This window comes from Ursus americanus, chromosome 11 (genome assembly GCF_024610735.1).
Source record: "Ursus americanus isolate L20-20 chromosome 11, mUrsAme1.1.p, whole genome shotgun sequence".
In the NCBI taxonomy this organism is placed as follows: domain Eukaryota; kingdom Metazoa; phylum Chordata; class Mammalia; order Carnivora; family Ursidae; genus Ursus; species Ursus americanus.
Genome location: NC_142137.1, coordinates 39,496,496 through 39,524,461, shown reverse-complemented (window position 1 = coordinate 39,524,461; position 27,966 = coordinate 39,496,496). Strand labels below are relative to the sequence as shown.

Below are 27,966 nucleotides of genomic sequence, written 5' to 3'. Positions count from 1 at the left end.
TAATAATCAAAAGAAGAGAGCATGTCTTCTAAAACGTTTTGACTTAAAGCGTTTTTTTTTTTACACACAAATAGAAGAATTAAAAATTCAAAGTCTTTTTACAGGAAGATATTTTATAGCACAAACACATTTTCTGTTATGGGATTTTTAAGAAGATTATTATTTTAATAGTTGCCATGCAGCATGTCAGCAAAGACACAGAAGTATTCAGGTTTATCTTCTTCCGGCGGTTCCCTACATATGTTACCAAAAAAGATTTACCACTTGAACCTGGAAAAGAAGAGTCTGCTTCCTGCTCTGTGTGATCAGATGAAAGGCAAAAGGTAAGCAGAATAAACAGGTGTCTGAGAGATTGACTATGTGTGTCTTTTGAAATTAGGTCTTTAATCTTCACTGGCACTTCCCAAGTCCACGGTGCTGCAACAGGCTCCTCATAAAAACAGGGGTAACAATCATTACTGACTATAATGGTTTGGAAGTCTTAGAAGCAGAAAATCAAAGAGTAAGTAAATCATAAACTAAACTTCAATTTTCAAGCACTGCACATTTTTGTTAACGCTGCATTTTACTCCTCTTGATAAGAATGAAGTTATTAATTGTTCCAAAGGGACGGGATAGTTTAAATTCCTTCCCAAACCTTCTCCCCTTGGCAGGCCTACCATTTGGTCTGTGGTACAGCTCAGAGGGGTTTATTAGTGGAGAAAGGTCATGGGTTAGCGAAGGTTGAACACTTACTAAATGAAGCCTCTCAGTCTGAATAGCCCATGAGAACGTTGCATTTCTCAATTCCTAATCCTTCTACCTACAGAAGATCCTCAATTTCTCCTCCGGTGGCCTCCCTACCTCTAACACTCCAGTCTCCCACCGCCCCCATGCCTATTTAAAGTCTAAAGACAACACAAAAAAGCTGCAAAGAACAAAAACAAAAACCCCTTAGGACAACAACAACAAAAAGGAGGTGGAAGGAATTTTTGGTGTGTGTTCTCAAAGTCTCTCAAATCAAAGCGAGACAAAACTATGACAAAAACAACAGCAACAAACCCCGAATACAGATGATCTTTTGACCCGCTACTGTACGGTTAGCTTTCCATAAAGGAGATAATTTCAGGATGCTGTGTAATTATTTCTACACATTCAGTCCTATTCCTACTTGAATCCTACCACAGGCTAAAATATGCCAAGATCCTTCATTAACATATCATAGATTTTCTTTTCAGTATAAATCAAACTAAATAGGTCATGATTGCTTAATCAGTATGCAAAGTATTGCCTCTGGGAATCACCTTCAATCCTCTGACAGCTAAAATTCTTTTCACTGCTTTGAAATTTAATTCTACCCAACCTAACCCCACCCAGCTCCTCATTCCCTCACATCAAAATTTTCATCCTATGAGGTGTAGATCTTGTCCTAGAATGGGTATCCTGGCGCTAACGGCAGGGATTTAATTAATCAAGGGGGAAACAGATTCTGTAACCAAGCCCCACCACCACCATGTGATGAAGACTTTTCCTCCTCCCTTGGCAGCCAAGAAAAGAGGGTGGGAGGAAGGTGCGCTCCCGAAATCATGTTACTGATATACTTATGCCTCTCTCTTAAGAAAAGGATTGATTCTTCCTTACAAAGAAAGGCTCACTTCATTCCTAAAAGAGTGAGGAATCCATGATCATCCACATTTATTAAATAATCTCCGTGGAACTCTCACGTAGTCCTGTAGCTTCTAATGACATCAAAATGCAGATGACTCCCCATGTTTATTTCCATCCTGACTCTTCCTCCCAGTGGCCCTCTTGACATAGAAACCTGTTTGTCACCAAAACAGAATTCTTGGGTCTCCCCACCAGACTTGTTTTCTAGAACAGCAAACAGGCCTACGAAGTATCAGACACTGTTCTGCCTGCTTTACAAATATTAGCTCATTGAATCCTCACTACGTATGAGAGGTACTAATATGCTCTTATCTCACCAATGCTGGAGACCTAGATTTCAATCCACGCAACCGGAGTCCACAGCCCATGGGCTTGGCCATGACGTGTGTAATGCCCACTGCTCTGAACAGTCCCAATGCTCAACCAGCTGCCCACGTCAAAGACCCAACAGTCACGTTTGATCAGTCTATTGGCCTCCTCTCCCACCCCCAAACCTTTGGGAAATTCCTCTGGCTTGGCCTCGAAGTCCCATCCCCTCTCTGTCCCTCACTATCATCACCAACGTGGACTACTGCAATAGTCTCAGAAATGATTTTCTGGTCTCCACTCCTGCCCCTCCGCATTCTGTATAACACAAAGTAACCAGAGTGATTTTTTTTAAAAAGGTGAATCTGAACAGATTACTTCCCGCTTCAAATCCTCCAGTGGCAGCTGGAGCCCTTGGAATAAGATCCCCAGTCCTCCCCCATGGTCTGGGAGGCCCCTGAGGCCCTGACTTCCACCCTTCTCACTACACTGCAGACACCACCCTTTCTTTGGGCTCCTGACACCTGCAAAACTGCTTCTGGCCTTGGGGTCTTCACAGCAACTTTTGCCTCAACCCCAAAGCTCTCCCCTACATCATCACAAGACGGGATCCTCTTGGTCCTTCTGGTAACCTCCCAGGACAGCACTAGGACAGGATAGCACTAGGACAGGCCTTCCCTGACCGGGACTCTGTCACAGTGGCTTCTGCTCTCTCCTCTAGCCTGTCACCTGTGCTGTTCTCATCCTAATACTTCTGACAGCCTCTCCGTGCGGTTGCTTTGTTATGGGTTTCAAGCTCTTTTCTCTCTCGACTCTCTAAGAAGCTAGGAACTTTGTCCAGCTTGTTAAACCCACACCCCGAGGGCTTCGATTCACTCCTGGGTAGTAACGACTAATAGTAGACACACGTTAAGACATGTTGGGTAAATGAACTGTCACGACCCCTTTAATGGCTTTCTAGTGCCTGTGGAATAAGAATAATGCTATTAACAGATACCATGAGGCCCTGTGCAACCCCCTGACACTTCTCCCTGGCGTCTCCACAACGCTAATGAGCTGGACTGCTCTCCCGGGGGAGAGAGAGCCTTCTCTCCTGCCAGCCACCACCAGGTTGTGCCCCTCCCCAGGAAGCTCCCCCCAGGAGGCTCCCCCTGCCCCTCCTGGCCTGATGAAATTTCCACTCATCCGTCAGAGCTCTGCGGAAGCATCTGTCTCCTGCCTTGAAAACCCTTCCCTGAGACCCCAGGCAAGGTTCAAACTCCTGCTTCATACATAACACTCTTATTTTCCTTCACATCACTCTTCACACTTACCATTTAACTGGTTATTTGGAATAACTTGTAAAATACACAACAAAAAACCAAACTCTGTTTTCCTGACTAGTCTTTCAACTCCGTAACCCTAGGGAATAAATCTATTCATTCGACAAAAAGCTTGATGCTAACTAGACTGCCAGACTATGAAACCAGCTTGTTTTGCAAACATGAGAAACTCAGAGACGATATATTCTCCCGTGTGGGAAGAGGCTACCCACCCTCCGTGAACTTGCTCACTCTAATTCCCTGTGTCTGACTACTGTGACTCTCTCCCCACTCTCTCCCCTCAGACTGAGGGCAAACGTGACGTGCCCTCTGCCCAGATAGGGGCTGCTCCGTCCATCCTTCAGCAAAGGGGGCGCCGGAGTGGTCCTGCCCTCTGTTTGCTTAGCTCACGCCTGCAGTGTGGACAGGGAGGCCAAGCGGAAAGATCTGCCTGGCTCTTACACCCCGGAAGGAAGTTAGATCAGTGTGACAGGAAGTGCCCAGGACCAGGATACCGGAGCTCATTCCGCCTCACTCTGTCAGGGCCATGACGTGGTATAAGCCAGAAGACGGAAGCCAGAACTACGGACAAGGAAGCTCATTTCATAGTGTGGCAATATAAACACCAACGTGCGGACTCTTACTGTCTTCCACAACTGTCACTATCGGGTTGGGGAAGGTTAATTTGCCTCTGGCTCCATCCTGCCCTACTCTGGGCTGTGCTCTGATGCTGTCTTGATGAGCCCTTGGGGGACGCAAGCATAGGAGCAGACAGGACTATGAGGCTGTGATAGAGGGAAAGAACATTCTCCTCTACATGGAATCCAGGGGAAGGAGAGTGGGGAGACGTCAAGTTCCTCTTGGATGGAACTCTTCATACGAAGGGCACCTTCACTGAGATCTTAGGGCTTAGTTTTCAGTAACCAGCAGGCGAAGCTGGCGGCCAGCAAAACCGAAGTCCTTGCTGTCCATCGCTGGTACTTATTCCTACTGCCAGGCTTACCTATGTCTGGGAAAAAAGTACCTGCCAAGAGAAAAATGGATTTCCACTAAAATATTAGGAACGTAATAACTTTACCATCCAATGGATAATGCCGGGGAAGAAAATGCATAACACAAAGACAAAAATTGGGGCTAATGTCAGGGCCAGGGATAGGAACTTTCTCCATCAGCCTCTGCCCCCCCACTCACAAAAAATAAAAATTTACATCATGAGGTGGACACTTTCTTCTCTTGATACAAGAATACCTGGTAAGCAAAATATTCTAAATCATTCGAAAAGCACCACAATAGTTGAATATCTCATGTAACTTAAAAAGTAATCCAATAGAAGTGTGATTCTAGAATACCCCAAGTTATTCTATATCTTGCCTAATATCAGACAAAAAGATAATGGGGAAGCCAAAACCATTTCTGGTGATGGGAGCAGGAAAAACTCATTTTTCCTGTGTCTCCTTTGCTCTCGGGCCGACCACCACACTCACAACACATCTGACACCAGACGCCAAGCAACTCTGTGACACTAGCTGGGTGTCCCAAAATTTAAGACACTGCATACCTGGAGATAGTGTCAGCTCCCACAGGTGAAGGGCTCAATCCTATAAGACCGCCCCCCTCATCCCACTTCAGATGCCAACGGCAAGTCCAGGTTATCCTGTGTGCTTCTGACTGATGGGCAATAAATCGAAGGTTCCCATGACCTCCTTCTCAAGTTTGATTAACTTGCCAGAGTGGTTTACAGAACTCAGGAAAACGGTTTCCTTACTAGATGACCGGTTTATTATAAAAGGATATGACAAAGGATACAGACAGGGCGAAGTATGTGGGGATGGCTGTGGGGCTTCCATGCTCTCTCCTGGTGCGCCCCTCTCCCAGCACCTCCCTGTGCTCATCAGCCCAGAAGCTCTCTGGACACCATGTTTGGGGGATTATTATGGAGGATTCATCATATATGTATGTCCAGTCATTAACTCCATTTCCAGCCCTCTTTCCCTCTCTGGAGGATAGGGCATAGTGCTGCAAGTCCAAGCTTCTAATCATAGCTTGGTCTTTACGGTGACCAGTCTCCCATCCCAGAGCCACAGAGAGTCACCTCATTAGAACAAAGGATGCTGCGAACACCTTGGAAATTCCAAGGGATTTAGGGACTCTGTATCAGGGACAGAGAGCAATACACACACACACACACACACACACACACACACACACACACACCCCACACATTTTTCTAGTATCTCACATGGCCTTAGCCCAGCTCTAAGTATTCTCTAGAGTAGAAGGGATGACAAGCACATCCTCAAAGTATAAGCATTTCTTTTTCAATTAATGGGCAACAAGTCTGTCCTAAAACGGCCAACCATTTGGTATAGAAACTGAAAATCTGTAGTGAATGCCAAGTATTCTGAGGAATAAGCACCTGTCCCTTTAGAATCGTATGAGAAAACATAAAGAAAAAACATCTATTTAACAAATGTTTAAAAATATATAAAACAGAGAAAAATACAAACCCATAAAAGTCATCCAGTGAACAGTTTAATTTCATGAAGCTACTTTTTAGAGTCTGAATCATGCATCATATTTAATGATTATTCATATTATTCATATTTATTTCTAGAGAAAATATTTTTCCTAGCCACAAGTACCAAATCAGCCGTATAGGAAAAAAAAAAAAAAAAAAAAAAAAAACCCAGAAGAGGTGAGAGACAGCAGTAACTGATTTTTTAAAAATTCTGTTGATAGACTTACGCGGTCGTGGTCTGCACGTCGTGCCAGCTTCTGCTGAAATTCTGTTTTAATTCATTCATCAGGTTCATGCCGAGTTTTTGTTTTATCTCAACCAGATGCCTTTCTTTCGCTGATAAAACTTGCCGTAAAGTTGTGATTTCGTCTTCTAGCTACAGATGGGAGGGAACACGGTGTGGGAAGACATGAGTGCAGCTGAGACACACACCTGCAAAGCGCTCGGTGCCCCAAAGCAGCCCTCTGCGCCATCGTGTCACCAGGCCCAGGCTCACCTACTGCTCACGCACCCCACAGAGATGACAGTTGGATACTTTACAACAGCAATAGATTATTTGAGTTTTAATGATTACAAAAGTAATCACTGCTCCTCATAAAAAATTCACTCAAACAGCAAAATATAAACAAGAATGATTACCTATAATCCACTAGGAAATAGCTGCCGCTTAATTTTTTGGCTTCTCATCTTACAAAAAAAATTTTTTTAAACGCAGGGCTTGAACTCACAACCCTGAGATTGAGAACTGAGCTGAGATCAAAAGTCGGATGCTTAAGCAACTGAGCCACCCAGGTGCCCCCCCCACAATGTTTTTTCTAATATTGTACACAGATATAATTTTTAAACAAAAAAATTGGTTTTGTACTGTATGCCTTTCTCCTATAAGCAACTTCAAGTGTCACCGGTCAGTACCGTGTGCTTATTTTTTTCCCATCACACAGAGCTGCACTGCGGAAGGCACAGACTGGGCACACACTGTGGTTTTGCCACACTAGTGCCTCAGGAGGGGACGGACGAGGGAGGAGAGGATGTGTGTAAGAACAGGATTTGCGTGGCTTTTTCTTTTTAGCCATGTATTGACATGGAATTGATGTATGCCCACATTTATTTTTTAATTATTATTCACATATAATGTATTATTTGTTTCAGGGGTACAGTCTGTGATTCATCAGTCTTACACACTACACAGCGCTCACCACAACACATGCCCTCCCCAGTGTCCATCACACAGCCTCCCCCTCCCGCCACCCCCTCCCCTCCAGTTTGTTTCCAGACATTAAACAAACCCTCAGTTTGTTTCCTGAGATTGGTTTGTCATCCTCTCTGGTTTCATTTTGTTTCAGTTTTTTCCTCTTTTCCTCTATGATCCTCTGCCTTGTTTCTTAAATTCCACGTATCAGTGAGATCATATGATAATTGTCTTTCTCTGACTGACTTATTTCACTTAGCATAATACCCTCTAGTTTAAAGTGTATATAGTCTGTAAGTTTTGACATGTGTGCTACTCTTGTGAAGTCATCACCGCAATCAAGAAAGTGAACATATCCGTCACCTCCAAGAGTTTTCTAGGTCCTCTTTGTAATTCCTCCCTCTTTCTTCTCCCTCCTCCCCCAGGTGGCTGCTGATCTTTCTTTCGCTGCACAGCATATACTCATTTTTGTGTGGCTCTTTCACTCAGTCTAATTATTTGAGATTTTGAGACTTATCCATGTCGCTGCACTAACAGGGTTCTTCCCTTTTTATTGAAGAGTAGTATTCCTCATATGGACAGTTTGTTACCTATTCACCTGGTGAAGGGCATTTGGGTTTGGCCAATGCAAATAAAGCTGCTGTGAACACTCAGGTACCAGGTTATCCTATGGACATATTTCCTCTTTCCCCTGGGTTAGCAGAAAAGCAAATCTGTTCAGCTTCATAAAACTGCTCCGCACACTATGTAAAACAGTATGAGGTCCCTCAAAAAATTAAACATAGAACTACCATACCACCCAGCAATTTTCCTATCGGGTATTCATTCAAAGAAAATGAAAACATTAACTCAAAAAGATACACACACCCCCATGTTCACTGCAGCATTATTTACCATAGCCAAGATATGGAAACAGGCTGAGTGTCCCCTGATGGATGAATGGAGAAAGAAAATGTCACACACACACACACACACACACACACACACACACAGCAATATTATTCAGCCATAAAAAAAAGAAGGAAATGTTGCCATTTGTGACATGGACGGACCTTGAGGGGATTATGTTAAGTGAAATGTTTTTGGACAGAGAAAGACAAATACCATATGATTTCATTTATATGTGGAATCTAAAAAAACCCAAAGCAAATGAAAACAAGGTAATAGATACAGGGAAGAGACTGGTGACTGCCAGAGGTGAGGGGTGTGTGTTTGGGGGGGGGGGTGAAATGGGTGAAGAAGGCCAAAAGTTACAAACTTATAGTTATAAAACAAGTAAGTCACACACAAAAAACTGCTCTTGCAAAAGTAATTTCTAACAAAGCAGCTCCGTAAAATGCCCAGAATTTAGAAAGTGTTGCTATAACCTGTGAAAATCAATTTGGAACTCCACAAAGTCTTCGATTCCAATTGTCATATTTTATTCTGTTGGCATATTTTATAATGTATTGCCCTGGTAATATTGCTTAAATTCACATCGTTGTTTTCTGAACAGTATAAATGATAGTGACTTTCTCTGCGAAGCCAGAAGAGAACTATTAGTACTCCCTTAGCATCTCACATGCATACGGGTCATAAAAAGCCTGCCACTTTGACTAGATTTCTTATTTACAAATGTGGCAGCTGTGTCTCACTCCCATTCAGAGTATCGCTCTACTTCTGACCAGAAACCACATTCACACCAACACCATCAGGCATCATGCAAAGGTGCTCCTTGGGTTACCAGAGATGCAGCTGCTAGAAAAGCATCTCAAGAAAGACAAGTACCTTCGCACAGATTAGCCAATTTACTAGTGCGAGGAAGATGTTACCCCCAAGGTGGACGGATCGGAATAGCGTGGTGAAGCTTTATGGACACAAATAATCACTTAAGCAAAATGGGCAAAACTTGAAGTCGGAAGCCTCTTCTATACTACGGTAGAAAAGAACAATCTCTTGGAGTTTTTAATATCAGCAAATGTCCTAGCAATCTAGCATTATTCATTTCTTATGTTTATGGGACAGTTTTCTAATGTTCCCAGAAATCTTTCTAAAATGAATTACACATTCCATAAACATGTTATAGTCAGTAGCACTCTGTCTTTTCTTGATGAGCAGGTCTTCAGTATGCAGAAAGAGACTCGTTCCTGCACAAGGAGGCTACTCGGGGACCTCCGAAGGGGGTCATGCTTTCAGACTCCCCATTAAATGAGAACACATGGTTATTTTAAAACTAAGCCCTCTATTCTTTTGCGATCGTGTCACATCCCACTTTTTCATCTTTGTCAATCTGTCTTCCTGCGTTTATTCTGTGGCCTAGTATTTCTCAAGGTTATATCTCTAGCTCTCTTTCTGTAGCAGCCGTTTATTCTGTAAAAAGACCTTTTCTGCTTTCTTTTGCATAAATAATATGTTTTGAGTGACTGAAATTACTGGGAGTTTTGGGTTTTTTTTAATGCATTGGGTATGACTATGGTTTTCACTGTGTAATAAAAATAATGGGACAATTTTTAACTGGTAGAAAGAACTTGCAGATGTAGAGGAAAGGGGCTTAAACATCAACCTCATATTGATGGGACCCTAGAAATTTATTCAAAATTGGGGGGGGCAGTAGGAGATTCATTAGTTATTTGAGGGAGGTAAGGGATTCATAGTTTTCTAATGAAAACCTTGATTCCCCAAAAGTGAAGTGACCAATTTACTAAACACCAACCTAAAGAAAGAACAATAAAGTTCTACGCATAATATTTTAAACATGGAAGCACACATTAAAAAGCATTTGCAAGGAACAGACTTTTAACGATGGAAATGTGAACTTGGTTACTCAGTTGGGTCTACTCTCAGGTTCTTTAATGAAATTCTCATCATTTCAATGAAACGTTGAGACTCACACTTCTTGAAGCTTTTGGTATATTTATCAGTGATCTAAATGTGTGCCAAGAAACCTACAAGCAAATCCAGAAATTGAAAAAACACACAATCTTAAATTATATTAGCTTGCAAGAATGAAAATGAGGAACACATCTCTTTCCACAGAGCAGAGAGTTCTGCCCATGGCAGAGTCTTTAATCACAAATATTTTAAATGATGCTCATGGTGAGAGTGTACCCCTCGTTGGACTAATGAGATTTTTTGGTCTAGTTACACCAGTGGTTTTCAATTTCAGTTTACATAAAAGTCACTCACAGGGCATATTTAAAATGCAGATTCCAGATGTATGCCCCTTTTAATGCCCTAAGAGTCTGGTGTCTTCAATCTGGTAGGGCCAGGCTACACACATTAACAAGGGCTCCCAGATACTCTGAGGCAGGTGGTATATGGAAACCCGATATCATAAGTATCTCTTTTTGGGATGAAGTGGAGTACACCTACGTCATTAACTGAAGTATTTAATATATCCTTTCCCCTTTAATTTAAATTAGTCATTTCTTTATTATAAACTAATAGTCTGGTTCTTTGGTCTCTTGACTCCCTAGAAGATCTCCTTGTATGACCAATATTTATGCCTGATATTAGATATTTAAACTTGATTATTTAAATATGAATTAACAGGCACATAACAAGTGTCGGTGAGGATGTAGCAGAATCGGAACCCTTGTACACTGCTGGGTAGGAACGGAAAATGGCTCAGCCTCTGTGGAAAGGGAGTCTGGTAGTTTCTTAAAAAGTTAAACACAGAATTACCATATGACCCAACGATTCCACTCTCAGCTATATTCCCCAAAGAATATAAACAAATACATGTATACACACGTTCCTAATAGCACCTTTCACAATAGCCAAATGTGAAAACAGCCAAAATATCCATCAAAGAATGAACAGATAAACAATTGCAGTATACACAAAAAATGGAGTATTATTCAGCCATAAAAAGCAATGAAGGATTGAGACATGCTACAACATGCATGAGCCTCAAAAACAACAGGCTAAGTGAAAGCCAGACATGAAAGGTCATCTATTATATGAAATACACAGAATAGTAAATCCATAGATACAGAATGCAGAAGGGGAAACGGGAAGCAACTGCGTAACGAATGTGGGTTTCTTTCCGGGGTGCTGAAAATAGTTAGGAACTAGAAGTGGTAGTTACACAACCTTTTAAGTATACTAAATGCCGTTGAACTGTTCATTTTAAAACAGTTGATTTTATATTAAAATAGTTAATATTATACCTCAATAAAAATGCAAAAAAAAATAAATTAATCTGAATTAGCTAATGAATTACCTTCAAAATGAAATTTATGTTAGAAGATTGAAAATTTACTTTCCTATTTTATCTGCTAGATTGCATAAAATAGCTAACATATCCGGGCAAAGAAATCTTTCATAAACTATTAAATCATCCGTATGATGCTTAGGAATAAGAGTATTTGGTCTCTTGCATACACTGCTTCAAGACCAGCCTCCTCTCCTGGCTACTCATGACTTTGACTCCTAAGAACTAAGATTAAAATCCAGATAGCACTTGAGAGAGTGCAATGGTTATTTTTAGGTGTCAACTTGACTGGGTCATGGGATGCCCAGCCATTTGGCCAAACATCATGCCTTGTGTGCCCCTGAGGGTGTTTTTGCATAAGATTAACAACTGAATTGGTAGACTGAGTAGAGCAGATTGTCATCCCAAGGTGGGTGGGCCTTGTCAAATCAGTTGCAGGCCTAAATAGAACAGAAAGGCTGACCTTCCTTCAGTTAATAGGGACTCTTCCTGCCTGGCTGCCTTTGAGTTGGGACATTGTTTTTCTTCTTCCTTCAGATTTAAACTGTAATATAAGCTGTTCTTAGGTCTCGAGCCTATGGGCCTTCAGACTGGAGCTATACCATCAGCTCTCCTTGGTCTCTGGCTTGCTGACTGTACATTCTGTGATTGTCAGCCTCCATAATCACATCAACCAATTCCTTGTAAAAATCTATCTATCTATCTATCTATCTATCTATCTATCTATCATCTATCTATCTCCTATTGGCTCTGTTTCTCTGAAGGACTCTACTACAGAAGGGTATTACAATAAGACATTACTGATTATGAACACTTCATTTGTTCACTACTCAGTCCAAAAAGAATGAAGAAGGCCTTGAAGGAAGCAACTAAGAGAGGAAGGCCCAGAGCCTAAGGCACTTCTCTGTAAGTCTATGAGGCAGGTGGCTTGAGGGTACTGTGTTCTTCCTGGGGAGCCACACACCAAAGGAGGGAGAAGGACCCAAAAGGAGATGAAGGGAGCCTGAAAATAGGCTTTGCCTACTTGATCACGTTTCCTGGTGTTTTTCCTACTCCTATTAATGCTTATTTTTCTTGAGTCATTTTTCTAGAGGACAGTGGCAGTATATAATGATGGTTATATAATCATTAATTTACAGTACTAATGCCAACACTTCATCCTTTTCCAAAGCCCAGGCACGTTATGGAATACAAAGCGTAACACGCAGCTTAGCGAAGTAAAAGTGGAATAGGATGGAAGCCGCACAGAAATAGTGGGCAAGTTTATTTAAAGACAGAGAGAGATAGGGGCGCCTGGGTAGCTCAGTCGGTTAAGCATCCGCCTTCAGCTCAGGTCATGATCTCAGGGTCCTGGGAATGAGGCCCATGTCAGGCTCCCTGCTCATCGAGGAGCCTGCTTCTCCCTCTGCCCCTTCCCCAGCTTGTGTTCTCTCTCTCTCTCTCAAATAAAGTCTTAAAAAAAAAAAAGGAAAGAGAGAAAAAAAAAATCCCCAAAGAATAGACGTGTAAAGACCTCAAAGAAGATGACTCAAGAAAAATGACTCAAATAAAAGGGAAAGAGAGGAAAAAAAACCCAAAGAATAGATGTGTAAAGACCTCAAAAAAGACATCAGGAGAACAAATAGCTGAAACAAAACAGTACGTCTTTATACATTGGTACGGTTTGTAAGAAAGCATATTCAGCTTCTGGTATTTAAAAAGGTAAATATTTTGGGGGACCTGATTGGCTCAGACGGGAGAGCATGTGACTCTCGATCTTGGGGTCATGGTTTCAAGCTCCATGTTGGGTGTAGAGGTTACTAAAAAAAACAAACTTAAAAAAAAAGGAAATATTTCTTTAATCTATAAAATAATTCAAGTTCATTATAAATCCTAATTGCGTACCTTCTATACCCAGACCACTGCACCCAGATCAGAGGCGATACTGGCCTCACAATGAAGGAACTTTTAAAAATACAAATACTGCATGATCACAATAATAAACTAAAGACTAAATTGTGTAAATAACAGATTGCTCTTTTAAAATGCAAACTTCATGTCGCCTTTTGGACAATATTGGTTTATTTTAGGTCTTCTGACATAAGGACAGAACTTCTGTGGCCAGTACTTGGTAGCACACAACAATATGTTACAAGCAGAGTTACGAGTTTGCCCGAAGTATCAGGGCATCCTCATGGGCGTATAAACAACAAAACAGAGCAGGATAAAGCAGTCGGCGGACGGGGAGGATCCAGCAGAGTCACGAGACAGTGGGAGAACCTGAGGACATGAGGGAGAGGAGCACACTGAGGAGGAGGTGGGGTTCCCAGAACATTCCAAGACCCCTTGTAAGCAAGAGAGTCAGAGATAAGAAGTCCTCGTACACCAAGCTCTTGCTTTGGGTCATGGCCACCAATGACTGCCTGACTCAAAGGCCATCTACTAGGCTGGCCTGTGAGGTGTCCTGTGACTCAAGTGGCAAATGGATCCAGTAGGATCTTCTCTGAGGCACAGAGAGGGGTTGCTTGCGACCAGGGGCCCAGGAAGAACGTCTGAGGAGAGCTGAGGAAGTTGGGCTCTCTAAAAGATGTCTCTGGTCTTTGGAAGGCCACTGTGGGAAGGCTGAGATTGCTCACTGTGTGTCCTTGTTGTAATGAAACATTAGCATCTGAGCTAATCCGAATGCAGAGTGATCCGAAAGCACCTGGTTTGGGGTGGGTACATGAGTGTGAGTGTGAGTGTGCATGCATATGTGTGCGAACGAGTGTGTGTAACGTGTATGCCACTCTGGCAACACGCAATACTTCTTCATTTCTGAAGAATCCAGAAATAAGAGATAGGAAGCCCTCTAAAGGATGAGAACATGAATCCTGGTAACTTGAACAAAGTAAGAGGGTCTGGCGTTATTTTCAGAAACCAGGCTCTAGAGTCTTCGTAACGAGATGTGGTGGAAGCTTAGTAATGTGGCCAAATGAGACAGGAATTCCTGGAAACACCACTGGTTTTTTATATTATAGGGACACCCACTTAGACCCAAGGCTCACTTTTTCTTGATTAGAAAAGTAATGCATGCTCACTGTTGAACGTTTAGAAAATAAAGAACGCGCACAAAAAATACACTGATACATGTGTGCGTGTATATCCCAGCAGTCCCAGAACCCAGAAAACTCGAGGCATATTCTCAAGTTTGGTTGGCTACAGAGATTTTGTCTGAACCTAAACTTGCACTATCACAGTGAAGGAGTTACATTCTAGCTTAGAATCACTTAGCTTACACCGGTCTGCACAACAGAACTTTCGGACACCACAACTGACAGGAACAAGCTGGTCATGAACCAGAATTCCGGGCCCTAAGAAAACACGGAGCTAGGACATTCTCCTTCATGGCTGACTTCGGACCATGCGTGCCGGCATGTGCGGCCAACCAGAAGTTAACTGGATGGTTCTAGATCAGTGGCCACAGACAGACCCAGCTAAAGAACCAGGCTACCTGATTTGAGGCACTGTGCTTACTGAAATAATGCCTGCTGTACCAGAAGAACAAGCTACTCTTTCATTTTATTTGAAGTTATTTTTGGGCGTGCTTTGCGCAAGCCCCTGAAAAGTCGTTAATATTATTATAAGCTGTCTTACACAAACACCGCCAGAACATTGGGTAAGGGGAAGCTCAAGGCTCTGTCCTCAGCCTGCGACTGAGCCCAGAGCCTTGCTTCCAGCTGGACCAGGAGCTTTCTGCCCTCGGATCCAGGGACGCAGAACGGGCAGGAACATGGGCCTCAGCCCTCTGGCCCTACTGCTTCTTCTACTTGAAAAGCTCCCTTTCTCCAGTGCTTTCCTCCTGCAACGTAAACGCTCGTTAGCAAAGTGTTTGAGGGTTGGTGGGTGCTGCAAACAAATGGCTTTAACCAAAGCTGTATCCCCGAGGAGCCAGGCATCCTCCCCGCCTCTAAGCCCAGAGGCCTGCAGCAACTACCCAAGATTTCAGGAAACCTGAATTCATCACAGCGTTCCTTTCTGCCCCCAGAACTTTATTCTTCTGCAAACGAGTACACAACTTAAGAAATCCAGTTGCTTCTATGACTGACTTCTTCATTACAAAAATAAACCACTTCGAAGTATTTGCTGAGCTAAGTTGCTGACCTAAAGCAAGTCCTGCTATTAAAAAGGAGCTTGTACCTGTACCTATACCAAGGTCTTGGAGGAATTCATCAGGTCTGCAAGTGAGTACTGTTCCCATAATATTGTAAGATTAGAAAGAGTAAGAGGTGCAGGGACGCCTGGGTGGCTCAGTCTTTAAGCATCTGCCCCGCATTGGGCTCCCTGCTCCGCTGGGAGCCTGCTTCTTCCTCTCCCACTCCCCCTGCTTGTGTTCCCTCTCTCACTGGCTGTCTCTCTCTCTCTGTCAAATAAATAAATAAAATCTTAAAAAAAAAAAAAAAAAGAATAAGAGGTGCCTATTTACAGCTACTTGTCGTTGTTGCTTAAGAAACATAACTATACCTTTTTCTACTATAACCAGTGGGTAATGGACAGCTAGCATTACAAAAACACCGTAGAAAAAAAATGAATCACCTTACAATATATCATTTATTAAATTTTATTAAATGAAAGACAACAAGAGCGCGTGGGTGGCCCAGTCGGTGAAGCATCTGACTCCTGATTTCAGCTCAGGTCATGATCTCAGGGTCATGAGATGGAGCCCCACATGGAGTTCTGCGCTGGGTGTGGAGCCTGCTTAAGATTCTCTCTCTCCCCCTCAGCCCTGCCTCCCACCCCTGCCGGCGCTCTCTCAATAAATAAATAAATACATGCAAGACAACATAATTGTAACACGGGACTTATACAAAACTAACAATAACTCCTAAGATCCTGAGACAGAACAGCAATAAGATGACTAAACGTACCTGAACTAATTCTGCCTTCAACTCTTCTCTTTCCTCCTCAGACAGCATGCTAGACAAGTCAGCACGGGCTACTGTGTCTTCATCTCGTCCTTGCAATGGTTCGGTCTCCAACAAACCTTCAAGCAAGATTGATAAAACATAATGCAATTTTTAAAAAATGAATTTAGCCCACTTCTCTTTCCACACTCTGGAGAACTAGATACACTGACAGACCCTCCTGCTAAAAACAATTAAAAATTCCTGGGGCGCCTGGGTGGCTCATCAGTAGGGCATCTGTCTTCGGCTCTGGTCATGATCTCGGGGTCCTGGGATCGAGCCCCATGTCTGGCCCCCTGCTCAGTGGGGAGCGTGCTTCTCCCTCTCCCTCTGCCCCTCCACCCCCCACCCCCAGCCCGTGTGTGTGTGTGTGTGTGTGTGTGTGCGTTTTTTTTTCTCTCTCTCAAATAAATGAATGGAATCTTTAAAAAATAAATACATGAAATAAAAAACAACTAAAAATTCCAGAAAAAAGAAATCTTTCTAAATGTGTAATGAGCTGCCAAGAAAGTAAAGAATACTAAGAAGCCAAAGAGCTAAGTGAAAGTGGGAAGCCAGAGGTGTAAACAAAAGAAGTTCTCATTAGTTTCACATTTTCCACCAGATGAATTCCAGCTTCGGTATTCACTGTCCCCTGGGGTGCAGGGGGCAGAGGACAAAGCCCAGGGCCACCCAAGGAGAGGGGACCTGCATCCCCACAGGGCTGCACCCCGAGAGGAAGGTGAACTGGAAATGAATACCATCCCTCCCCACAGGGACCGTGAGGCCAGCGGCCCTGACACAGCAGTGAATGGACAGCAGAGCGCGCCTCCCTGAGACCCCTCACCCTGAGCGGGGCTGTGTGTGAGCTGGCAACTTGAATGCACCCTACTTGGGTGGTCCACAAGAAGCTGGAGGTAAGACAGCATGTCACTGAGATCGTGTGGATACGAAGCTTGGAGCAGCAGCAGCTGTGAGGAAACATCACAGACAAACTGACGCTGGCGGAGGGAAGCAGGGAAGCGCCTGGCTTCTGGAGGACATCACTGTGCCACACAGTGACCCCACCCCCGAAGAGTACCACTTCTAACTTGTTATGTGAGAAATACGGCTTTTCGTCCAAAAAAATAGACGTTCCCTAGCAGAGGCCCCTGGCATCTGCATAACTCAAACGCATATGTTCTCTGAAGGATCCAGCAAACAGGCCCCCCATATATGGAAGCTTCGTTTAGGACACGAGTTATGACAGAGCTGGCATTTACATACATCTGTGGGGAAAGGAAGATCTTTTAGTACACTGTCTTGTCACAAATAGTTATCCATGTAGAAAAAATACAATTGGACATCTTCACACGATTCAGAAAGATTAAATTACAGGCATTTTAGAAGACAATAAGGTTTGTGAACCTCTAGGTAGAAAGGGACTTCTTAAGACAAAAAAAGGCAAATCATGAAAAAAGGGTGAATAAAATTACAAATGTCTCTTCATCACACACACTATATGGAAAATTAAAAGACAAGCCACTAATTGGAGGAAGGTATCTGCCATATGTATAACGAGCAAAAGATGAATTCCCAGAATAAACAGAATTCTTACAAACCAGGCTACAAAATGGAAATAACCCAGCAGAAACATGGCCCAAAAGACCCAAAACAGACTTGCTATAGGAAGAAATCACATACAGTTACCCAAGAAAATATGCTCAACCTCACCGATGTTCAGGGAAACACAAATTAAATCATTTCACACCCAATGGATTAGTAAAAAGTTCAAAGTCTGACATTATCAAATGTTGATGACAACATGGAGGCTGGAAACTCTCATACTCGGCTGCCAAGAATCTAAAGAGAGACAAATAACTTGGAAAATAACTGAACATGATCTAGTAAGCCCAGACACCCTACCATCCCGCTAGTCTACACCTACGGGTATACCGGAGACACTCCTATGCGAGCACCCGAGGTCATCGCTAAGAACTTTCCTGGAAGCAAACCCTGAGAATACTGCCAAAGTCCATAAACAGGAGAACGCACAAGTACACCATGGAGCACCCACACCAGCACGACCGACAGCAGCACAGTGAGCAAGCTACAGCCATACGCCGCACAGGTGAAACTCAGAAACAAGATACCTGGTGAAAAACACAAGTTGCAGAAGAATAATAAAGTATAATCTCACCCATATGAAGACCAAAAACATGCAAAACTAGATAAAATATTGTGTAGGAATAAAATTATAAAGAAAAGCAAGATTATGATAAAAATAATTCAGGACCCGGGTTTTCTCAGAGATGGGGTGGGTATAGATAGGAACGGGAACTTATAAAGGATCTCTATAGGGCTGATGGTAATGCTCCATTTCTAGGACACTGGATTTCTGTGTGTGAGCATTTTCTACACTTTTAACTTATTTTGCAAATATTCTTTTGTATGTATATTATTATTTGAGAAAACGATTAAAAGTAGAGATTATTTAAAGTCAAAATGAAAAGTAAATAATTATCCTACAATATCAGGACATTTTAGGTAAAGAGAATAAAAATATGAACCAATCTGCAAAGTTTTTCTCAAGCTGGCCCCACTCTTGAGTCCCTTGTACCCACATCCTTTTGTCTGAATCAACAGTGTGCCGTCAGCCCCTTGGGTCACTGCTGATACACCAACACACATCAATGAAAGTGGCACCTCGTTGATCCATGTTCATCGGATTCTTGTCCCATCTATCTACTCCAGAGGCCATTTCAATGCTAAGTAATTTTCTTTTTCATGAGTAATATTTGTTCATTGCAGAAGATAGAAAAATAAAATTATCCCCTATTTATTAAAATTACTGTTAATCACACTACCCAGAAATAATTATCATTTTGGTCCATCCTTTCTATTTCTTTTATGCATATATATACATTTTCTTGTATATATTTATATGCACTTACTGTTGTGAACCTGATTTATTCAACAGGATATCATGAATACCCTTTATGTCTAAAAACACAGCCACATTTACATATTTTTGATGGTTATACAGTATTTTGTCTCATGTATGATTGATAACTTACCCTGTTTACTGGAAAGCCACAGTGAACATCTTCTAGTCAAATCATTAGGCAAAATCTTGATGATTTCCTATACACTCGATACTAGAGTCAAAGGGCATGAACATTTTGAAAACTACTAATTATCCCTCAGGAAGATTGTGTCAGTTTTCTGCAGACATCAGAAACCTATGAGACTATCTACAGACTCAGTAAAATCATGTTAAGTAGGTCACTGAAAGGGGGAAAAACACTGTCATTTATTTCTGCTGGTAAATATGTATGCTTATGTGTGGTCGATGTATTTTCAGTCGAAGTCCTAGAACAACCATCTACATCAAGAAACAGAAGCAGGGGAGTGCCTGGGTGGTGCCGTTGGTTAAGTGACTGACTCTTGGTTTCAGTTCAGGTCGTGATCTCGGGGGTGGTGAGACTGAGCCCTGTGTCGGGCTCCACAGTCAGTGGGGGAGTCTGCTGGAGGTTCTCTCCTGCTGCCCCTCGCCCCACTAGCATGCACTCTCTCTCAAATAAATAAATAAATAAATAAATCTTAAGGCGGGGAGGAACTAGCATCAATTCTAAGCACAGATTTAAGAGATGGGCACAGAAGGTAAACTGACCCCTGCCCTGGGGGTTAGGGTTCAAGAAGAGCCATGGTAGGAACCTCTGATACTCTGGCTCCCTAACTCAGCTGGGCCCAGGAATTGAACAAGTACTGCTTAAACTTAGCCAGTACACAAATTCCCAATCTTACCCTCTCTTGGCAGTGTGAGAGGACATGTACCAGGGAACAGATGGTAGTTCCGGCTACCTAGACTTTTCAAGACATCAGACATCTTTAGTGTCTTCTTATATTCTAGGAGAAAACAATAATTTGAAATCCATTTTAGTTGATAAAAGGTTGAGCTGGAAAACATCTAGCGAATTTAGGGAAAGGCAGAGCCCTGTATCCGGGAGGTAACTTCTTTTCAGGGGAAAGAACATAGACCTCATGAAGTGAGACATGCAGCACTGACCTTGGGCTCAATCTGCCACTGTGTCCCTCCAAGACCACGTTCCTGATCTTTCAAAGTCTCACTCCCAGAAAGCAACCATTCAGGAAATCTGCCTGGAGGCTGGGTTGCTAGTTAGTTCAGGTCTAATTAAACCAGCTTCCTTCGTCATTCTTATTTTTGAAATGAAATGCCAGTTCCCCATCTTCTTTCCCTACTTATGCTTCTGTTTCCCACTGAAGCCTCTTTCGATGGGTGTTCTCAGAGTCACACGGTTCAGCACAAGGTGCCATGTAGACGCAAACAAAATGAAAACAAGGCCTGCTGTTTTCAGCGTAATATGCTCCGTTTACTAGATTAGAGAAGCAGTCATCAAATCATGAGGTCAGAGGGTAATTCTGGAATTAAGGAGTAGATGAAAGAGGAGTTGAATAAAGATGGGATTCACCAGTGAAAGTGAGTCAAAATGGGGAGGAAAAATAAAAGCAAGTGGTAAGAGATGCCAGGTGACAGACGAGAGTGTGAGAGGAGAGCACAATGAGTATAAAATGACCTAGTTACTATGGAAGCAGGTATTAGAGAAGATTAAGTACACAGTTTTCATAAAAGCAATTAGTGAGCAAAATCACTCAAGAAACATAGTTTTTATAGACACCAGTATATTATGAATGTATGCAACTTCATGAATTTGACTCTCTTTCCAGATGTGCAAGCTACGTCCCCATTGTCCGGGAGGCAAGGAAATCTGGGATCCTACCTATCCGTGGTTTTGCCACTGACGACAGAGTGCACTTGATCTCAGGGATCTCATCTGCAAGACCGATACCTTATGAAGTCATCATTAAAATGAAATGATGTTAAATCAGATAAGACATGTGAAAATGTTACAAAAAATTTCAATTCCCATACAAACCAAGGCAGCAATTGGTGAAATTGGGAGTAATCGTTTTAAAAAATATTAACGTGTTGGGGCCCATGGGTGGCGCAGTCGGTTAAGCGGCCAACTCTTGGTTTCCACTCAGGTCGGGATCTTGGGTTCTGAGATCAAGCCCTGCGTCGAGCTCTGTGCTCAGCGCAGAGTCTGCCTGGGACTCTCTCTCCCCTCCCTATGCACCCCCACCACCATGCTCTCTCTGAAATAAATAAATAAATCTTTATAAAAAAATATTAATTTGCTATATTCTCTTTGCCTCTTCAAGAATATGGTATTTCCTAGCTGGTTGAAGGCATCCACCTGTCTGAAGTGAGGCAGAGAAGCAAAAGAAACACACAAGAAAAGATTCATATTTAAATTGTTGGCATTTGAAATTGGATTTGCCAGAGACAAAAGCTTTGCAAAATAGGCAATTTTCTAAGGAGGAGATGTTCTTCGTATTTTTATTTCCCTCTTCATATTATCAGGAGTCAAGCCCAGGACACCCAGGCCAGGGAGTTCCCCTAACACCAGTGTATTAGGATTTACCAAGGACGAATGTGCCTCCTCTTCCTTCCCTGTGGGAGGAGAGAGATGCTACCAGATGCGTATGTTCAATCTTCCTTGTTGGGCTTTGGCCCAGAAAGATGGAGATTCTGTTTGCCCCCTGCAGACCCACACTTTCCTCTTCTCCACTCTGCTCTGCACCCTGCGAGACTAACCTAAGGTTGACATCAGTAGGATTCCCTTGCCCTGCACTGGCCAGTGGGGAGCCCCAGAGGGACACTGAGAGCAGAAGACAGGGGCAGGGACTGCCTCCCTCCTGCCAGGCTGCACTGTCCGTTTCAGCTTTTTCACTACCAAAGCCCTCAACTCCCATTAGGTAGTCCTCTTCCACAGCTCAGCTCTTGTCAAGTTTCTAGAACCTGAGCCTCTCCTCCAGCCTACGGATTGTAGGGACTTCCTGGGGCTGTCATTCTGAGGTGCTTCAACGCCCCCTCCTGGCTTCCCTTAACTCTTCCTTTCTTTCCAATTGTCCCTTCACCAAACTCCCTTGAATGAGGCACCCCTTTTGAGCGCGCCATTCATCTGCTTCTTTCCCGTCCCTGACTGATACAGGAAGCCCGTCACAGTTTCCTTCTTGGGCTCTAGAAAAAATTACCTTCCAGGCTATCGCACACCAACCTGGAGCACAGCCACATCCCTGTGAAGGGACAGAGGCTGGGAGGTTGGCCACCAGCCCTTGGGGTTTAGTTTCCCAATCCACACTTCTGCAGTCAGTTACCCATGCATGAGGTCCAGAACTTCTCACACTTAGGGAGAAACTTTCCACCTTGGTAAGGCGTTGGCTCCCCTACAGCTGGGGCTGGAGCTGCTGGCCTTGACTAGAGGTCTGGGTGGAGGAGGGGAGAGAATCTCCACCAATGAGAACTGAACTGAGACTGAATCAGCTTGGAAGGGCGACTGGGCCCAAACCTAACCGAGGAAGACAAGCTCATGACTAATAACCACAGAAAAATGCCAGCATCAGAGGACATCACGGTCCCAGATGAAGGGCCAGCAGAGAATACAAGACACTACATGGACCCTTCCTGTTTCCACATACCAGATACCTCCTTAGTCAGAACAAGGGAAAGGCGGAGCTGAGAAAGGAGAAATGTGAGCTAGAGCCAGACGGCGATTTAACTGAGGAAATGAATATTATTTAAAGGGGTTTTAAAAATTATTCCATCGGAATGGACTAAATCTATTTTTTTCTCCACTACCCAAAGCCCAAGGGCTCCTACCCAGATCAGGTTAAAAAAAAAAAAAAAAGAGCACACATATGTACACCAAGACATAGTGTGCGGGATGCCTGGGTGGCTCAGTCAGTTAAGCGTCCAACTCTTGATTGTGGCTCAGGCCATGATCTCAGAGTCGTGAGATTGAACCCCATGTCTGGCTCCGCGCTGAGCATGGAGCCTGCTTGGGATTCTGTCTCTCTCTCTGTCCGCCCCCTGCTCCCTCATGCTTGCTCAAAAAACAAAAACAAAAACAAAAACAAAACAAAACAACAAAAAACCAAACATCGTGTGACTACGTTCTGTGATCCTACCATAGGAGTATTTTGCACCTAAAAGACAGCCATTTCACTTTCATTTATATAAAAAAATAGACATTTTAATAAGGGTAAACAAATATCCATAGGTCTGACTGTAAGGCAGGAATTATGCTTCTCCATTGGCCAGGCACATCTTTGGGAAGCAGGCAGGTCCCATTGTCAAATGCTACCATATGCCTGGTTTCACCACATCTATAATTGGCCATGAGGACTCATTCAAGTCCCACTTGTAGGGCTGAACGACACAACATACCGAAGCAGACTCAGCAGAGAAGTGACTGTGGTCCCAGCCTTGTTGAGGGGGATCCTCACTTATGAACCTGGGTTCAGGGTTTGGCTCATTTGCAAACTGTTGGCTTCTAAGGTGGGCTAGTCTGACTCCAGGGCCTATGTCCTTCCCTGTCCTACAACCACATGAAGAAAGGTAAACAAATGTTGGCAAGTACAAATCAAGAAATGAGCTTGGGATTAAAATGCCTCCTTCAGCCTTGAAATGAAATCGCCCATGGGCATCAATATATTTTCTTTCTTTCTTTTTTTTTTTTTAAAGATTTATTCATTTGAAGAGAAAGAGAGAGAGAGTACGCAGGGGGAGGGGCAGAGGGAGAGGACAGACAGTCCCAAGAAGACTCCACAAGGAGAATGGAGCCTAACATGGGGTTCGATCTCAAGACCCTGAGGATTCTGAGATCATGATGACCAAGAGTCAGACATTTAGTCGCCGGTGCCACCCAGGTGTCCCAGGATCAATATATCTACGAAGCGTCTTGTTGAGTTGTCCAATGGATTAGGTCATGGCTTCATGCCCGTGATTAAAACAGTACAGACAGCTAGGAGTTAAAATAATTACAAACCATGACTTCAGATGAACGACCGTATCCTGTGTTGTTGGCAAATATATAAAAGTTGCAGGATTTCTTTTAAATGGTAAAAGAACCTTGCTTTATGTGTGTGTGCACCCATACTTAGGAATTAACGAATAAATATGGCTGTGGAACCAAGCCTAGAAAGAAAAGTTTGTATTTTCAAAAAGGATATAAAATTATTTCAGGACTTAATAAAAAGAAAGAATGCAATAAAATAAATGAAAATCCACCCTGGCTTAAATAATAAATCTAAGACTGTAGTGTTTATTACTTACTTATATTTTCATCATGATGTTTGGTGAAAGTAACTCCAGGCATTCTTTTCACATAAAACTTCAAAATATTTCCATTTATTCTCTCTGGGAAAAACTATTGAGCTACTCTCACTGTTGGATTTATGGTTACCTTAAAGTGCACAAAAAACTAACACGTTAATTCAAGGAGGGTGGAAATTAAAGATATAAATAAAACAAGTTTATTTATTAGAATCCTTTCTGCACATTTACTAAACCTACCACCAAAACCTAAGTATGATTTCTTATGCACCTCCATCTTTGAACTGTTTTCCATTCATTTGCTAGCAACTTGTATCTAGCCTATTATTGAATCACATATCTAGTATATATGGCTTTAAATGTGTTTTTTTCCTGTTGCCCTGGAGTTTCGGCAGTGGCTTCAAATACTAAGAAGAATAATGGGAGCTTTACACCCCCACATCATAAAACCAATGCTTGAACCCTAGTGCATGCCATGCCAATAGATTTTATAATTGATTCTGCCAGGAGTGAGGTCACCTTCCTCTAGCCCCTGAGTCCGGTGAAGAATGGAGCAGGGAGGGCGTGGCATGTAGGAGATTTGCATACACAGACAAGCAATGATGAAAGACAATACTCTCCTCTCCCCAGAGATCACCACTATAAAACCTTCATGTACATCTTTCCAGATCTCTTTCTATATCTGCAGCACATTTTCCTCCACATGTTAACATCTCTGAAAGTGGGATGCCTCTTACAATCAGTGGTGTCTTGCCATTAATTAGCAGCATTTTTCCCATAGTGATATAAAACAATAGGTATCGTAAAATCTTTGACATCTTAGATTTTCAGAATCTGATATATATATACACATAAAATCAAATATATATTATATATGTATTTTTAGATATATCCATATAATTAAAAATGAGATCGGGGCACGTAGCTGGCTCAGTTGGAAGAGCATGCAGCTCTTGATCTTGGGGTCATGAGTTCAAGCCCCATGCTGGGTGTAGAGATTACTTAAATATTTTTTTAAAAAATGAGATTACACTATTTTGCAACTTGATTTTTTTTTTAAGATTTTATTTTTAAGTAATCCCTATACCCAATGTGGGGGCTCAAACCCACAACCCCAGGATCAAGAGTCACATGGTCCACCAACTGAGCCAGGCTGGTGCCCCAGACTTTCTCTTCTCATCTTTTTAAAATCTCATCTGAAACCAGACCATATCAAAGGTCCCCAACTGATCCTATAATGTATCTAGAGCTGGTTTGCCCAAACCCATCTCCAATCCACAGCTGCATACTCACCTTCCTCTAGCTGACTAATGGCTTGTGGAAGAGCCCAGGCTTTGTCTTGGCCAATTCATCCCAGTAGTGATTAATGATTCATCAGGTGATTGCAAAGATATAGTCTATTGGGAAGAGGTCCCAGCTCCACCCTTTTCAACTCTGTGAGTATGATAGTTTGAAACTTGGTCTTTTCATATGTAAAAATGGGGATAATAACGTCTACCCACAAAAGTAGGTTGTCATACAGTTTTGCAAAACACTAGCACAGTGTCTGGTAAATAATAATCGGTTAGCACATGTTAGCACTTAATCTAGTCACATGTGAGTAAATTCGTCCTTGCTTAGATTTATTAAATTCAAGTGCTATGAGAGAAAAAAAATAGAAGCTACTACTCTGTCCTCAAGATGTTAGAAAAATGTCACTGCAGAGACTAGTCACTCACATACATACCTTAAGTAACACCAGTACAGCCAGCACACAATTACACGCAAAGTGAATGCTCTAGAGAAACCTGAACCCTCATGCCATGCCCTGCTTATCCTTCTGCCTGCCCCCTAGAAGGAGCCCTGTGTACACATAGCACTACCTTCCCGGCCATTGCTTCAAGGACCACGATGAACACTGACTGACTCAGATGCAGCCTCTGGATTCTTCTCTCGAGATTTTACACTATGAGACAATGGATGGGTTGGTGGAACAAGGTTAAACCAGGTACTAGCCGAAGTAGTAGAGTGTGGGCCTAAATCTTCCTTACAGCTGCCTTCGGTCCTGTGTTTTATTCATCCTCCATTCGACAAGTATTTATTGAACTACCGAGTGCTGTGCCCGTCTCTGCTTTCACGGAACTTACAAACCTGCCTGTCCTGAGGCCTGTTGTTTGACTTCTGAATTTCCATGAGCTTCCTCCTCATCATTAAAATAAACCTCATTTTCATTTGAGCTAGGCTGAATGTCTCCTTCTCTTTTCCATACACATAAACTCTTGAATTAAACAGAGACTAATATCAAATTCAGGGAAAAGAGAAGTTTTAGCTCCGTGACGTCAATGATTTGCGATCAATGACCTCAAGAAAATTTAATTAAAAGTTTGATAAATCATTTTTGCCCCCAACTTCCTCTAAATCTGAAGTCACTCTGTCATTTGTACAGTCTCTAAGATCTTCTCTATATAAATGGTCGCGGAGGCTAAATTCTGCTAACCCAGAGCCCAGCCCCCTTCACTCTCAGAGGGAGGGGAGGGGGGGGTGCTGCAGTCACTCAGCTACACCCAACCCAGCACTTACGGACCGCGCAGCATTGTTCCAGACAGTAGGATTCTCTGAGACCGATGCAACTGTAACTGGCAATTGTTGGACTAGGGTCTCTATTTGGATTCTGAAAGCAGATCTGGTCCATAAGGTTTGGCTTTTCCACAGTTTATCTAGATACATCCTCATACAGGCCCAGAGAAAAGCACAGGAATCCGGGCCAAACTAGAAGAGTTGGAGACACTTGCAGGAATATAGTGAATATACTGGAGAGGCCAACCAGGAATTTCCTAGAGCTGAGGGTCCATGACTGGATTCCTAGAGTTTCCTGAGTAGTCTACCCCCCAACTGTGGGCTTGTCTTCAGGAGCGTGTTCTCTTTACCTGCCCTGAGAAATGACAGGTGAGTGTTCTCTACTCCAGTGTCTGGGGCCAGGCTCACCATGCCTGGCGCTTCACAGCTAGTGCCTCCTCACAGCACTGGCCAAGTCAGAACCATGGTTCCGTGGTGTTATGTGGCCATGGGTGGTGGTGGGCTTACCAGAGGATAAGCCTAAAGGAAAGTATCTAAAAGAAGTTGGGCTGTTTTCTAAGAAGTCTGACACAGGTAAAGTCCAATCTCAAAGTTCAAGGTTGTGTCTGGGAAATAAGAAAAGCTGGGTCAGAGATGAGGCACAGGGTAGAGAGGAGATTCTGAAAGCCTGGAGGAAGTTCTCAGCCGTGTCCCACTGCAGCTCGGTGCAGGCTCCTATTGGCTTTGAGCTACAGCCAAGGGCCTGCCTGCTCCTTCCTGTCCTCTGGACGTAAAGGCTGTCTGCACTGCACACGGCCATCTTTGGTCAGACTGAAGGGCGTGGAGAGCGGGGTCAGAGTGGACTCCGAAGACCATGAGGGCTCGGGCCCCACTCTCTCCCTTGGCAAGGCTGTCAGCACCGGTCTCGTCACCACACTGCGCCACTCTCAGGCACTCGCTACTATCCCCCTTGTGTAGAGTCCATTCCACTCCATCTTATCTCTTGTACCAGAACGTAAACTGGCGAATGACAGAAAGCCAGTTTTAATGCCAGCCCTGCATTCCTCGCATGATGACGTAAGGGAGGACCACAGCTAAGAGCAAAGTGTACTAGCTGTGATGATAGCCACGGATGAGAGAATGTCTCTCGAAAGACTGACTTAGGATCAATCACCTGAATGTCACTCTCATGTGTGCA

General features: G+C 43.1%; 1 protein-coding gene across 6 annotated transcripts in view; it reads right to left on the bottom strand.

Moving 5' to 3' along the window:
- TPD52L1 (TPD52 like 1) overlaps positions 1-27,966 on the bottom strand; it is a 94,163-nt gene that overhangs the window by 17,725 nt on the left and 48,472 nt on the right. For all 6 annotated transcript variants that reach the window (XM_087865455.1, XM_087865456.1, XM_087865457.1 and 3 more), the window contains exons 2-3: positions 16,040-16,155; positions 6,000-6,148 (exon numbers count right to left, since the gene is read on the bottom strand). In XM_087865455.1, coding sequence (XP_087721581.1) covers positions 6,000-6,148; positions 16,040-16,155 — 265 coding nt within the window. The remainder of the gene's footprint in view (positions 1-5,999; positions 6,149-16,039; positions 16,156-27,966) is intronic.